The sequence below is a fragment of the Dromiciops gliroides genome, chromosome 5 (genome assembly GCF_019393635.1).
Source record: "Dromiciops gliroides isolate mDroGli1 chromosome 5, mDroGli1.pri, whole genome shotgun sequence".
NCBI lineage: Eukaryota > Metazoa > Chordata > Mammalia > Microbiotheria > Microbiotheriidae > Dromiciops > Dromiciops gliroides.
The window spans coordinates 226,581,759-226,596,411 of NC_057865.1; the positions used below are offsets into that span (position 1 = coordinate 226,581,759).

General features: G+C 44.7%; 1 protein-coding gene across 3 annotated transcripts in view; it reads left to right on the forward strand.

Annotated features, from left to right (window-relative positions):
* The window catches only part of KIF5A (kinesin family member 5A), a 34,244-nt gene that overhangs the window by 16,306 nt on the left and 3,285 nt on the right, over window positions 1–14,653 (forward strand). The window contains exons 14-29 of one of the 3 annotated variants that reach the window (XM_043967340.1): window positions 4,065–4,271; window positions 4,568–4,714; window positions 5,704–5,892; window positions 6,277–6,394; window positions 7,078–7,142; window positions 7,282–7,391; window positions 7,745–7,846; window positions 8,065–8,125; window positions 8,518–8,589; window positions 8,749–8,853; window positions 9,505–9,525; window positions 10,997–11,213; window positions 11,638–11,791; window positions 12,305–12,387; window positions 13,247–13,274; window positions 13,967–14,082. In XM_043967340.1, coding sequence (XP_043823275.1) covers window positions 4,065–4,271; window positions 4,568–4,714; window positions 5,704–5,892; window positions 6,277–6,394; window positions 7,078–7,142; window positions 7,282–7,391; window positions 7,745–7,846; window positions 8,065–8,125; window positions 8,518–8,589; window positions 8,749–8,853; window positions 9,505–9,525; window positions 10,997–11,213; window positions 11,638–11,791; window positions 12,305–12,387; window positions 13,247–13,274; window positions 13,967–14,045 — 1,758 coding nt within the window. In that variant the 3' untranslated portion in view covers window positions 14,046–14,082. The remainder of the gene's footprint in view (window positions 1–4,064; window positions 4,272–4,567; window positions 4,715–5,703; window positions 5,893–6,276; window positions 6,395–7,077; window positions 7,143–7,281; window positions 7,392–7,744; window positions 7,847–8,064; window positions 8,126–8,517; window positions 8,590–8,748; window positions 8,854–9,504; window positions 9,526–10,996; window positions 11,214–11,637; window positions 11,792–12,304; window positions 12,388–13,246; window positions 13,275–13,966; window positions 14,083–14,653) is intronic. The other 2 variants (XM_043967341.1, XM_043967342.1) reach the window with 2 other exon arrangements.

Sequence of the window (14,653 nt, forward strand, 5' to 3'; positions counted from 1 at the left end):
CACAAAAATTCCTTCAGCTGTTCTGGCTGCTAAGGGAAGAGCTCTTTGATTGTCAAATCCTCTTCTTTCCAGCCCCTAGACCATTTGGGTAGATACATATAGTCATTGCCCAACAACCAGTACGAATGAAGATCAACCTATCCACCAAGATTACTACACATTAGGTTTGAGGAGGGAGCAGCTAGGTAGAACAGTGGATAAAGCATTGCCCCGGATTCAGGAGGAGCTGAGTTCAAATCTGGCCTCAGACACTTGACACTAACTTTGTGACCGTGGGCAAGTCACTTAACCCTCATTGTCCCACCAAAAAAAAAAAAAAAAAGGAAATACAAGGAAAAACCATAGTGAATAATTTTTCTAGTCCAGGTCAGTAGAAGCAGACAAAAGATATCTATTGGCACTGGGATAGGGATCTAGCTGGGAAGAAACTGCCTATAGCCTTTCAATGAAAGGACTGAGTTGGACCCTGCTGTTATGCACTCGAGAAATCAGTGACCCTGAATTTCACAGGAATGGGTCTGATACTTTGCCTGAAGCAGGAAGAGGAGCCAGGTGCTAGCTCTGTCACTGTAACTCCAGATCTAGGCCACAATTATAGTACAGATTGAGGAGGACACCTGTGACCAGGAATGATGGACCAGGATGAAGATTGGTCTGGGCTTGTGTACTAGGCAAAGAACAGGAGCAGAAATGAGCATCTGTGTGGCTCTGACTTCTGAATAAGGTCTTTGATTGGCCAGGCTGAGGCCTGCAGCAGAATAGGGAGATCAGAGAGCTCAAATGAACAGGTAGCCTTTGGTTTTATTGCTATGAACCTGTAAGTCTTCCAGTTAGCTGAAGGGGTAGGGACAGCAGCAGTCTTCAACCAGGGGCAAGCCTATAGTTGTGTTACCCAGACCCAATTCAGAGATGGAACTTGCAAAGTTTATACTGGGATAGCCTTGATCAGACTTCATTCTAGATTGGACCACTGTGGACATACTGAAAGTTTACAGGTCCCTGGTCTGAAATGCTGAAATGTTCCTTGAAGAACACAGAACCCAGTATTTGGAGAAAGCAGCATCAGGACCCTGGAGAATACAAATCAGGATCACATATGGCCCAGAGCATAGCTAGGCCATAATAAAGTCTCAATTCAGGAAGTAAGGCTAGAAGAATAAATAAATAATATCACAACAAAGAGCTAATATATATAGAAAGAGATGCCCAAGACACAAACCTAGAAGATAATGACCCCAAAACATATACAAGCAAAGTCTCAAAGCAAACATTGTCAGCCTGAGCTGCCTGACTTTTGACAAGGTAAGAAATGACCTCAATGATTGGCGTGACAACTTCATTCAGTTCACTGTAGTTGTAGACTGAAAGTTGATAGGTGCCATTTGTCTTCTTCATCAACCACCCAGGGAAATGTTGTAGCAAAATACTTGAGCATCCTTCCTCTCTATCACTAGGAAGGAAATAGCTTTCATCCCTTCTATGACCTAGAATTATTTGGTGTTAAGACCACAGCATGGCTTGGGCATCTCCAAGGATTTTCATTTGACCCTACCCACCATAACTGGAATAAAAGTTGTAAGGCAGGCTATAACAGTTGGGCATGGCTGTAGTCTACCAAACCCATCTCTTTTAGGAATTTCACCCCCTCCCTTCCAGATCCCCATTGGGGAACTAATTGCAATAAGAACTCATCTTTATGGGGACAGGTAAGCACAACTCCCCCTCTTAGCTACTTAAAAAGGGACAAAGGATGGTCTGCATCTGGGGTCTTTAACTGATTGAATAGACTTTGCAAAAGTAAGTCTTCTATAAGCTTCCCATGTGGATGGAACTCTGCTGCTGAGAGTTATCTCCAAATTAGCTAGATTGAATTGACTTCAACTACTATTGTGACTCTTCACATTTGGTTGTTGTTGTTTTAAAACTTCTAAAGGGGCAGCTAGGTGGCACAGTGGATTGAGCACTGGCCCTGGAGTCAGGAGGACCTGAGTTCAAATCCGGCCTCAGATACTTAACACTTACTAGCTGTGTGACCCTGGGCAAGTCACTTAACCCCAATTGCCTCACAAACCCCCCCCCCAGAAACATAAAATTAAAAAAAAAAAACTTCTCAAGTTCCTTGGTTGGAAAGCCTACCTTCTGACCCTTTTCTGTGGAGATCCTTCTAAGGGGACCCATTTTTCCCTGCAACCTCTGGGTTGCAAAGTCATACTTTTTAATCACAGTCTATTGGTCCTTATTCCATTCAGCATTGCTCCTTTTACTTGTGCTGATATTAAATCCATCGTGGTTCTTAAAAACCAAGAGCTCTGTCTATAGTTGCTGAGTGTACTGAGATAGTTTCCTTTTATTTTCCATATGCTGTAATCTGTCTTACTGTTAACAGTAAGCATCCCTTCATAGGGAATGCTCTTCTAGGTGCTGTCTTTATTTTCCACAACAACCATCTTTACCATTCACTGGGCTAATCTCTCCAGGTCATTGGGAGCCCCTACTTTGTCCCATGTAGATTTGCCTATGACAGCCATAGGATGCCATGTTGCTGTATTGGGTCACCTTTTTGCTCAAGGTTCTTCTTCCTCTTTATAGCTTTCCCCTTCCCCACTCTGATCATAAGATCATTTTGATGCAGTCCTATCAACTATCATCAATTATTGTGGAGCAGACCTGACTCAAGCCAGTCTAGTGGTTCAGAGTTAATTGGATTGGGGCAGCTAGGTGGCACAGTGGATAGAGCACCAGACCTGGATTCAGGAGGACCTGAGTTCAAATCCGGCCTCAGACACTTAACAGTTACTAGCTGTGTGACCCTGGACAAGACACTTAACCCCAATTGCCTCATTTTAAAACAAAACAAAACAAAAAAGCAGAGTTAATTGGATTGAACAAAAGGAGTTTTAATTAGCCAAAGCATAGAAAGGATACTTATAAGATACCATACTGGTTTAGGTAGACCAAGCTCCCTTTGTCCCCATATGGAAACATCTGGTAAGAAGGATATTTTGATTGGAACATCTATCAAGCAGTAGAACATCTAAAGGACATTTATGGGATGGCTATTTTATGCCCCAGATGACCAAGAAGGCTCATGCCTTAGTCTCCTGGACTAATCAATTCTCAGGGACTGCTCCCCTACCTTTTAGAGAAAAAACTAACCCAGCTAATGTGGCAAAGCTTTAGGAGAAACTAGCCTCAACTACATGGAACACCCTTAGCTGTTACTGCTCCAACCACACAAATAAAGGTCTTTAAAATGATCCCATACAATTTTGTCTTATGAGATTTGACCTATTACACTTCTCAAGATCTTTTTGAATCCTAGTTTTGTCATCCAGTGAGTTTGCAATTCCTGCCAGCCTTGTTATCTTTAAATCTGGCATCATCTATATATTCATCTAAGTTATTGGTCAACATGTTGAACAAAACAAGGCCGGGGTACTGCATTAGAGACCTCTTCTGATTGATTCATTCATCATGCCTTGTTTTTGTTTTGTTTTTTGGGTTGTTTTTTTTTGCCGGGCAATGAGGGTTAAGTGACTTGCCCAGAGTCACACAGCTAGTATGTGTCAAGTGTCTGACGTCACATTTGAACTCAGATCCTCCTGAATCCAGGGCTGGTGTTCTGTCCACTGCCCCCTTCATCATGTCTCTTTAAGTTTGTTCACGCAACCCCCATTCACCTAAGTGTACTATGTACCATCCAAACCACATCTTTCCATCCACAAAAATCCCTGTTTTGTCAAATACCTTATATTGAAATCTATGCATGGTACTATAGCTATAACATTCCCTTGGTCTACCAGTTTAATAATCCTGAGACTTGGACTTCCACCTCTCCAGGCCATAATGCCATGGAACTGGTAACTCCAGAGTTACCAGATCGTTAACATCTGACTTCCCACTTTCTGAGCTGCTAGTGCCCATAGGAGGTGACAGTGTCATTCATTTTTATCTACTAATGTAATAACCCTGAGATTTGGACCTTAGTCTTCCCAGGCCAGGAAGCCACAGGGCTAGTCATTGGCAGCAGATGGCCACTAACACCTGACTTCCCATTCTTTTAGCTGTTGGTGTCCACCCGAGGCGACAATGAGAAGGTTCAGCAGGAGCTGAGTCATCTGCAGTCCGAGAATGATGCAGCCAAGGACGAGGTGAAAGAGGTGCTGCAGGCATTAGAGGAGCTGGCGGTCAACTATGATCAAAAATCACAGGAAGTTGAGGAAAAGAGTCGGCAGAACCAGCTCCTGATGGACGAACTGTCACAAAAGGTGGTAAGTGACCAGTCACAAGGTCAGCCCCCCCCCAGCTAAAGTGCCTTTCCCTCCCCTCCAAAGGGGTCATTACACATGATTGGGTTCCATGCTTTCATATGTGGACTAAGGAATCCTTTGGTTACTGGTCCTTGCCTCCATTCCATGACTTTAACCTTCCCATAGTTCCCTTCCATCATCTCTCTCTAATGCCAAACAGATCACAGGGTATCCCTTCATGAAGATCTCACTAAGTCCTGGGAGGGAAAAAAGGGGGTATTGGCAATGACTCTGAGAATAGTGGTGATTATCTTTAGGCTACCATGCTGTCCTTGGAGTCTGAGCTGCAGAGGCTACAAGAAGTCAGTGGTCACCAGAGAAAGAGAATTGCTGAGGTCTTGAATGGGCTAATGAAGGACCTGAGTGAATTCAGTGTCATCGTGGGCAATGGGGAGATCAAGCTGGTAAGTAGGGTTGGGATCTCTCTTTTGCTAAGTCTGCTTAGAGCAATGAGAGGAATGGGGGAAGTAGAGTCCATCTGTTAGCTCTTTGATTAGAGTGCCTTTGGTACCTGGCACTGGAGAAATAGAATTCCTTTTTTTCCAGTGGATATGGGAAGCTTTTATTTAGTTTTAAAATTTTTTTTTCCCCAATGACATGTAAAGATAGTTTTCAACATTCATTTTTGTAAGATTTTGAGTTCCAAAGAGAAATGTAATTCCTACCTTTAAGGAAATGCAAGTCTAAAAGAGACAAATGATACATACACTGAGGAAACAATTTTTTTTTAATCAGAGAGACAAATGCAAAGCTAACTTTATAATAACTAAATAAGTACTTGGTGAAAGAATAGAAGTGTCACAGGGGGCAGCTAGATGGCGAAGTGGTTAAAGCACCGGCCCTGGAGTCAGGAGTACCTGAGTTCAAATCCGGCCTCAGACACTTGACACTTACTAGCTGTGTGACCCTGGGCAAGTCACTTAACCCCCATTGCCTGCAAAACAAACAAACAGAAGTGTTCAGGGTAGGGTAAAAGGGGGATTTCCTAGTAGAGGTAAGTTTTAAGTCAGGTTTTGAAAGGTAGCAGCAGGGACAGAGGAAACAGCACATGTATGGAGGGTGGTTGGGTTGGATCAAGTTGTTTGTGAGAAATATTAACTCCATATCAAAATGGAGTCTTGTTGAAATATTAACATGGTAAATAGAGAGGCGGGGAGGTTGGGGGAAGATTCTCCAAGGCTAAGTTGAGGAGTTTTGATTTCATGTCCTAGGCAGTAGGTGGCTACTATAAAGTATTTGATCGTGAGCAGGGAATTTTGGAAAAAACAAAAGAGCTGCACTGTCACATGAGAAAATGGCAGACAGTGAAGCAGAGAGGAGGAAGGTCTGACTTTAAGGAGAAAGCCACTGGGAAGACAGATTATGGTTCCTTTTCTCCTTTCTTGATTCACAGCCAGTGGAGATTAGTGGAGCAATCGAGGAGGAATTCACTGTGGCCCGACTCTACATCAGTAAGATCAAGTCAGAAGTCAAGTCTGTGGTTAAGAGGTGCCGGCAACTGGAGAATCTACAGGTTGAATGTCACCGAAAAATGGAGGTGACTGGGCGAGAGCTCTCTTCCTGTCAACTGCTCATCTCCCAGGTGAGGGACCAAGGATTGAGGGTCTTTTGTAGGGGATAGAAATCTTCCCCTACTACCAATGTGGCTAGAAAAATTCACTACTTCCTACCTCTAGCCAAAATCTTACGGTAACCTGAGGCCAGGGGAACATTAGCAGAGAGAAGTAATAGGGATTCAGGTGGTAAACTGAAAGCTCATAGAGTATGAACACCTAGGCTGGTGGCTTCTAAAGGCAGTGTCTCTGGAGTACAATTTTCCCAGAAGAGTACATAGCAAAATGCAAAGGACTAAGGCTGTATTAGGAAGGTTAGGGGAAAACGTTTGAACTCTCCAAATATGTCCCTGAACCTCTGTTTTTACCCTTATTCTTCTGTTTCTGATTCTCTGATTCTTCCCCTTCACCAGCATGAGGCTAAAATCCGATCCCTGACTGAGTACATGCAGAGCGTGGAACTGAAGAAGAGGCATCTTGAAGAGTCCTATGACTCCTTGAGTGATGAGCTTGCTAAATTACAGGCTCAGGGTGAGACCTTCCTCCTGTTTCCCTCACTACATCTTGGCACTTGGGGGAATCGTTCGTGTGTGCTCGTGCATGTGCTCGAGTGCGTGCGTGTGCGTTTGCGTGTGCGTGTGTGTGTGTGTGTGTGTGTGTGTGTGTGTGTGTGTGTGTATACCTCTGATTTCTTTATGGTAGGTAACTGGAAGAGAGGAAACCCCTTCCACAATGCAGATCTACCACTGTTGTACAATTTACAGCTTTAGAGTAGCCTGAGGCACTGAGAGGTTAATGGAATTGCCCAAGATCAAGAATTGCAAATGTGAACCCAGGTCTACCAGACTCTGAGGCCAGCTCTCTATTCATTACATATATTACACATTCTCTTCAGGGAGGAAGCATAATTCTCCACAAGTTCCAAAACAATCAGCCCCAGGCCTAGACATTAAAGTTCTGGTCAGAAACTGTAGATGTTCATTTTCATGCTAATCAGGTATCATTTGCATGAGGTTTAATCTGTATCAACCCCAGGCCTTCCCCGGCCCGACTGTATCAAATTAGAACATTCTAAATTGGAGAAATCTATTTTGGGGCCCATTGAATCAGTATCCATCCCCACCTTCACAGCAGCTTTTATAAAAAAAGAAACGAGTTATTTTCCTGGAAGAGGCAGATTCAATGTTAATTCCTTCCCTCCTCCTCCTCCTCAGAAACTGTGAATGAAGTAGCCTTGAAGGACAAGGAACCAGACACACAGGATGCTGATGAGGTGAAGGTGAGGGAGAGGGGAGGGGGGAAAAGATGGGGAAGCTGCCAGGCTTTGGCAGAGTGAAGGGCTGCTCTGGACTTCACAGTGATAAAGTATGGGGGGACATCCTCTGTTCTTAAATGGGGGGGGGGGTTATTGTTTGCAGAAGGCACTGGAACTGCAGATGGAGAACCACCGTGAGGCCCATCACCGGCAGCTGGCCCGCCTTCGGGATGAGATCAATGAAAAGCAGAAAATCATTGACGAGCTTAAGGAGTAAGGGAGCCTAACTAAGCGGATCCTGTATAAGCCCTCTGGTTATTTTGTCTTCCTTTATCACCTCCAAAGATTATTCTGAAGCTTTAAAATAAGTCCTTCACCTGTTCTCTTATTCATTCAACAAACATTTTGTATGTGAGCACTATGCCACATTCCGTGGAGGAAACCAAGAATATATTTGAAACGATTTTCAATTTGCACCTGGGGACACTAACCCCTAATTAGGCTCTGATAGCTAAAGGTAGATGGGTCAGTTCTGAACTGCTTCTTCTTGAAGCATGGCAGGAGGGAAAGATTAAAACAATTTTTTTTCCTTTCTTTATTCTCTGATATATGTTCAATGTTTACAGCCTGAATCAGAAGCTGCAGCTGGAGCTAGAAAAACTGCAGGCTGACTATGAAAAGCTCAAGAGTGAGGAGCACGAGAAGAGCATTAAACTCCAGGAGCTGACGTGAGTATGCCTGCAAACCTCTGCATGCACGAACACGTGAGCTGGCATCTATGCTTTCATTTATGAATGTGCCCATCCACTAGACACACTTGCCCACATATGTCTGTAAAGACGGGATAATTTGGTGGGGAGAAAGGAGGAGGGGGAAAATGGGTCAGTGTCATAAACAACTTCTAACTACCTTTTCCAAATATCTCGTGATGTTTATATTGCTGAAGATTTCTCTATGAGCGACATGAGCAGTCCAAGCAGGACCTCAAGGGGCTGGAGGAGACTGTCGTGAGTAATTTTGTCCATGGCTTTGGGAAATCAGTATTCTTTGATTCATAATCTTTATTAAGATACCTATACTTCTACTCAGGAGTACCTGAGTTCAAATCCAGCCTCAGACACTTGACACTAGCTGTGTGACCCTGGGCAAGTCACTTAACCCTCATTGCTCTGCCAAAAAAAAAAAAAAAGATACCTATACTTCTAAAAGGGAGAGATCTCCGGTCTTTGCCCTCAGACTCCTTCCTGAACCTAATTCTCCTCTCCCTTTTTCAAACTCTGGGGTTAAATGGATGTCTCTCATCAGGAGACAGCAGAGAGTTCAGTGTCTCACTTTGGTTCACAGAAGTGATGCATCTGATTTTCTAGCTCTTTAAAGACTTTTTTCCCTCCTTTTTTAGGCCCGGGAACTCCAGACCCTCCACAACCTTCGCAAGCTGTTCGTTCAAGACGTCACGACTCGAGTCAAGAAAGTGAGTGCCATTTCCAGTGTCTTCCTATTCCTAATCTCTCTCCTCTCCCTTGTATTGCCCAAGAGTCCATTATGTCAAGTTGGGCTGACTCAGTCTGGACAAACTGCTGATCAGGTTGTCTCCTGATCTGTCCTGATACTATACTCCTTTCTACCCAAGAGTGCAGAAATGGAACCCGAGGACAGTGGGGGGATTCACTCCCAGAAACAGAAGATTTCCTTTCTTGAGAACAACCTGGAACAGCTTACAAAGGTTCACAAACAGGTATGGCTGGGGGAAAGAGGATTATAGGGTTTCCTGATGACAGTTTTCCTGGCTAGTTACCCCTGACTTGGTTGCTTATTGGGCTGAAGACAAACCTAGTTTGCTTTCTTTTTCTCCTCCTGTCCCTAAAAATACTATCTTTATATTTGGCTTTGTTTCCCCCTTTCTTTCTTTTTTCTTTTTATTTTTTGTGGGGCAATGAGGGTTAAGTGACTTGCCCAGGGTCACACAGCTAGTAAGTGTCAAGAGTCTGAGGCCTTGTTTTCCCCCTTTCTTCCTCCCATGACTGTTGTTTACTTTTCTAAACATTGCAATTCCTTTCCTACTAAATATGGAAATCCTTGGCTCCATCTTGGGGAGAGGAGTTGGGGTGACCTGGAACAAAGAGAAATGGGTTGAAACTGCAGCAAGAATTTCATTTGGGCTTTAGGAAGAATATCCTAACAGGTGGGAGATAAACATGGAAACAAAGGAAGCTGTGTATCCTCTTAGGATACAAAGGTATCCTAGGCTTGAGGGAGGGAGTCAGGAGAATGAACAATATGACTCCTAGATAGTTCAACCAGCCTGAGGCAGGAGGCTAGTCCATGACTCTTGTATGTTAAGTTGCTGCCTTTCTGTCCCCCCCTCCTCTCTGCTGCGGCTTCTTAGCTGGAAGACTGGGTGTCCAAGGTATGGGGGAGGAGGAGGGAGAGAAAAAGGGAATGGCCCGGAGGAATCAGGACAGGAAATGTTTGGTGTATTCAAAGCAGGGATACTCTCCTCTTACTTCCAAGATATTTCAGCCTTACTGGTTGGCTTCAGCTGTTGACTAACGGGGACTTTTACCATTCCAAACAATGTCCTCCACTTTGTTCCTCTCCCGTGGTGTGAAGGCAGATTCCATTCCCCACCCCAGGCAGTAGGCCGCTATTGTTCATCTATAGCGTTAACCTATTCGTTTACTTTGCATCAGCAAAAGGCTTTATTGTGCTTTCTCTCTCAGTCCCCTTAGAGACAGAACATTTCCTGGAAGAGGATGTTCCCTTCTCTTGCTGTAGTCACAGAATTCTTTCCCCATCCCTCTCTTGCCTAGCGCAACTTGAGGGTGTGTCCCAATCAACAAAATTAAATCTACCTGGAATGGCTAGTTTCGTGTCTAACACTAACAAGATATTCCCTAAAGGAAGAGGATAGGAAAGAGGAACTGGCAACAATTCTCCAGGCTACATCCCTGTTACAAAATAGGAGCAAACTGGTGAATCAGTGAGACAATGTTGCTTGTAATCTACACTTAATCTGAAGTCAAAACCATTCAGAAATCTTTGCTGTTTTAATTCCCTTTCTCCACCCTACCCACCTCCCAATCCTGCTGCATTTTTATTCTCCTAGAGCCCCACTAATCCCCATTTCTTTGTCTCCCTGTGCATTTTTTTCAGTTGTGTGGAATGTGGTGAAAAAATTGGAGGGGGGGGTGTCTTTTTAGTTTGCTGGGAATGATTTTATTTGTTCCAGCTGTCCCCTAGCCTTATCTACCAGGGCAGGGAAGCCCCAGGAGACCCTCTAATATGGTGGCAAAGTGCCCAAGGCTGTAAGAATTCAAACATTTTCTTTCCTCCCTGTGGGGCTCTGTTTGTGTGAGTGTGTGTGTATGGAATGGGGGGGTGTCGGGAGGTGGTGAGTGCTCATGGCTTCTGCTCTGCATTGCACTTGACCTTGTAGCTGACTCTTCTTGCCATTTTACAACTCGCCTCTTCCCCTTAGCCTCCCCTCCCCCAACAGCTGCTGTGTTTTGCTGCCTCATCCTCCGCATGCCCACACTTCTTATCTTTGCCTGTGGGTATTTTACCTGTTATTTTCAACCCTGAAGCACTGGATTCCCATTCCTTATAGTAGCCGTGGGACTGGAGAGACAGGAAAAGGATAGGACAGTGTAACTAACGGGCAGTGAGTATGGCTATTTGGTGCTAGTACCGCCTTTTATTCCTGACCTCCAGCTAACAGGGGTGTTTGAGGAAGGAAGCAGGGCCTAGGTTGGTTGAAATCATGTGGTATTCTTTCTCCTCCATTTCCTGACTCCCTTTTTTCTCTCTTTCAATTTATTCCTCTGTCTCTCTCCTGGTTTCTTTTGGCCTCTTTTCCCTTTCCTTTGCCCACCCCACAGCTGGTTCGTGACAATGCAGATTTGCGCTGTGAGCTTCCTAAGCTGGAGAAACGACTTAGGGCTACGGCTGAGAGAGTTAAGGCCCTGGAGGGCGCACTGAAGGAAGCAAAGGAAGGCGCCATGAAAGATAAGCGCAGATACCAGCAAGAGGTGGACAGAATCAAGGAAGCTGTGCGCTATAAGAACGCCGGCAAGCGAAACCACTCTGCTCAGATTGGTGAGTGGTGGGGAGAAGGCAGGGTTAGGGAGTGGGGTAGGCATCCTCAGGCACCAGGACAAGTGGGCTTCACAGCAGTCTTGCCCACATGACAGGGCTGGCCTCCTGGATAGCCCCAGCTCTTGGGAAACTAAGACAGCTCTTGCTCCTGCGTGCCATCTGGATGGCCTCATGTACCCCCTTCCCTGCGAGGCCAGATAAGGCCCCAGGATTTCATTCTGCCAGTCACTTTTCACAATGGAAGGATGTTGCTGTTTTCCCTCAATGGAACCAGTAGAAAGAAAAAAACAAAACAAAAACAATAGATTTCTTCAAAGGCCATTCAAGCCAACCCTGGGGAAAGAATAACTTCAAAGGGTAAAAAGTAAGGGTTAAGAGGCAGCATCCTTAGTATTTGGGTCCTCCGTCTTCTCTTTAACCACAGCCAAACCAGTCCGGCCTGGCCACTACCCGGTCTCTTCACCCACCAATCCCTATGGCACCAGGAGCCCTGAATGTATCAGCTACACAAACAATCTCTTCCAGAACTACCAGAATTTATACCTGCAGGCTGCACCTAGTGCTACTTCAGACATGTAGTGAGTAACCACGGTTGGGGTGGGGTCCCTGTCCAATGTTCAGGAGGTCTTAGTTCCTATAAGACAATGATCAGGCAGAATCCCCAAGACTTTTATTATTTATTTATTTGTTTGTTTTTGTGGGGCAGTGAGGGTTAAGTGACTTGCCTAGGGTCACACAGCTAGTAAGTATCAAGTGTCTGAGGCTGGACTTGAACTCCAGTCCTCCTGACTCCAGGGCTGGTGCGACACCTAGCTGCCCCCACTCATTTTATTTTGAATAACTTTGTTTTTGACCCTGTCTCTTGTTCTCTTCCCCTGACACACCCCACAACTAACCTAATCATAAACTGGATAAGAAATAGGTACCAGCCTTCCAAGCTAAAGGTTGTGTTCCTAAATTCTTGCTTTGGAGAGCCTTCACCACCTTAATGTTAGGATATTATTTTATTCCTGGGGGTAGGGAAGATAGTGGTCTTAAAGCTTGGAGAGGAGCTAAGATGGCATTTGCTCTCCTCTACCCTTCCCATCCAGCTTTGGTAACTCCTTTGCCAGCGGTGGAACATCCTCCTCCAGTGGTAATCTGGCTTCCTACCAGAAGCTAAACATGGATAATGGTAAGATGGAGGGGGCATCTGTTGTTCAAAAATAACTAGGAATCAAGGATTCCATGCTGAAGGGGAGGCAGTTTGGGAGAACCAATAAGAACAAGGGACCTTGGAATCCCTCTCTCTCCAGTACCATCCCAAATCTCTTGTCATCTCTGGGTCTGAGACCCTCCTCTTTTGATTCGTCCCTTACTATCCATCCTAATCCCTTCTTCCTTACATTATGGGGAAATTGGGTGGGGGGCTGGGGTAGGGGTTCTTAGAAATTCTTCTTTAAAGAATTACACCCTCTTGCACACCAATCCAATTAGAGATACCTATCTCCGTGAGCAGGAGACAGGGAAATCCTTTTATAGAGGACTGATAGGGATGGTCATCTGATAGTGGAAAGTTCCCTTATTGGGGGAGGACCATCCCACACTGGTAGTGGCTGGGGGAAATTGGGTGAGGGGCGGCTCCAGATCTCTCAAACCATCTCTCTCCCCCTCGCACCACAAAGGCAGCAGCCACACCTAATCTTATCTCCCCAAGGGGTGGGGGAGACTGGAATGAAAGGTGGTGGTCCTGGAGCTAAATCAATCCGGATCCTGTGCCACTTATCTCTTTAGGTGTGTCTGTCCTTTGGTTTAGTTTCTCAAGGAAAAGGTTCTTTGATTCATCCCAGAAAACTTCTGAGGTACCCAGAGGCCCATAACACTTAGGATCCTCCACACCCAAGGAAATTAGGTGGAGCTCAATTGTAATAGGAAGTGCTCAAGGACTTCCAAAGGGACAAGGGGGAAAAATCTTAGGAAATTGTTACTCAATGCCCTAACCTCCTTGTTTATTTCCCTTTGTCTCCTCTACTCGTGATGATTGATTTCTCCAGGAAATGCCACAGACATCAATGACAACAGGTACAGAGGGTGTCTTAGGGTGTCTCTTCTGTGAGTGGGGGGATGAATCAGGGGTATGCTGGAGCTACTTCACACCAAATCTATTCTTAAATTTTTAGTATAAGCATTTAGATCTCAGAAAATTGGAAAGTGCTACAACTTGGGGCTTGATTTATTGTTTGTTGATTGTCTAGATTTAAGAAAGAAATGGAAAAAATATTAATTTTTTCATGGAGACCCAGTTGTTAAACATTTACCAGCACACCCCTGAGAGGAGTCCTTAAATTTCCTATTTCTCTCATGGAAGTTCCCTGGATAATGCCGTATAAAAGGTTGGAGGGGAATACTGGGTGTGGGCCACTAAGACCATTCTTCCCTCTACTGTGGCTAGTAAGGTTATTGCAGCCCTATCCCTACCCTCCCAGTACTTGAGCCAAAATTGAACCTATTTCAACAATATGGTCTGGCAATGAAATTTACGTTCTCATTTCACCTCTACCATGAAATGCAACTTTGGGCAAGTCTATTATATCTGGAATCTGAGAACCTGGATTTGAATTACGGCTCTGCTATTTACTACCCATATCATTAAATCTCTCAGGTCTTCAGTTTCCTCATCTGTATAGGGGAAGCTACCTTCCTCAGATTCTAAATCTATGATCCTATGGACAGTCCTGGTCTTTATGGTATTATCTGGCTATTCTATTCTTTAGGAGTGACCTGCCCTGTGGCTGTGAAGCTGATGAACAGGCTAAGCTTTTCCCCCTTCATCAAGAGACAGCAGCCAGCTAATCCTCCCCCATGAACTGATGCATACCTGCACTTTGAGGTAACTTTAGGATCTAACAGAGACTAGCTTCAGTTTGCTCCCCTTCCTGCCTTTTTTTTTTTTTTGCAGGGCAATGGGGGTTAAGTGACTTGCCTAGGGTCACCCAGCTAGTAAGTGTTGTGTCTGAGGATGGATTTGAACTCAGGTCCTCCTGAATCCAGGGCCAGTGCTTTATCCACTGCGCCACCTAGCTACCCCTCCCCTTTACTTCTACAACACTTCTCTTACAGCTCCAAACTGTTGACTCTCCATAGGAAGATTTCTGCCTTCCCCTTTCAGATGCTGCACATAGGCTGCCTTGTCTTTACATTCATTCTCTTGGCCTACTTAGGTGGAAATTGCTCTAGACACAGTGCCACTAGGGGTCACTAGTACATGGCCAATCAGTGAATCTGGGCAAAGAGGGTAAAGAGATTTTTAAAGGCACAACATTGAGTTAAGAGAATTCAAGGACTGGAAAAGACCTTGAGAGATCATATAATTCCTATATCTACATTGTTTTATAGGCCCATTTTATTTTATTTTATTTGCGGGGCTATGAGGGTTAAGCGACTTGCCCAAGGTCACACAG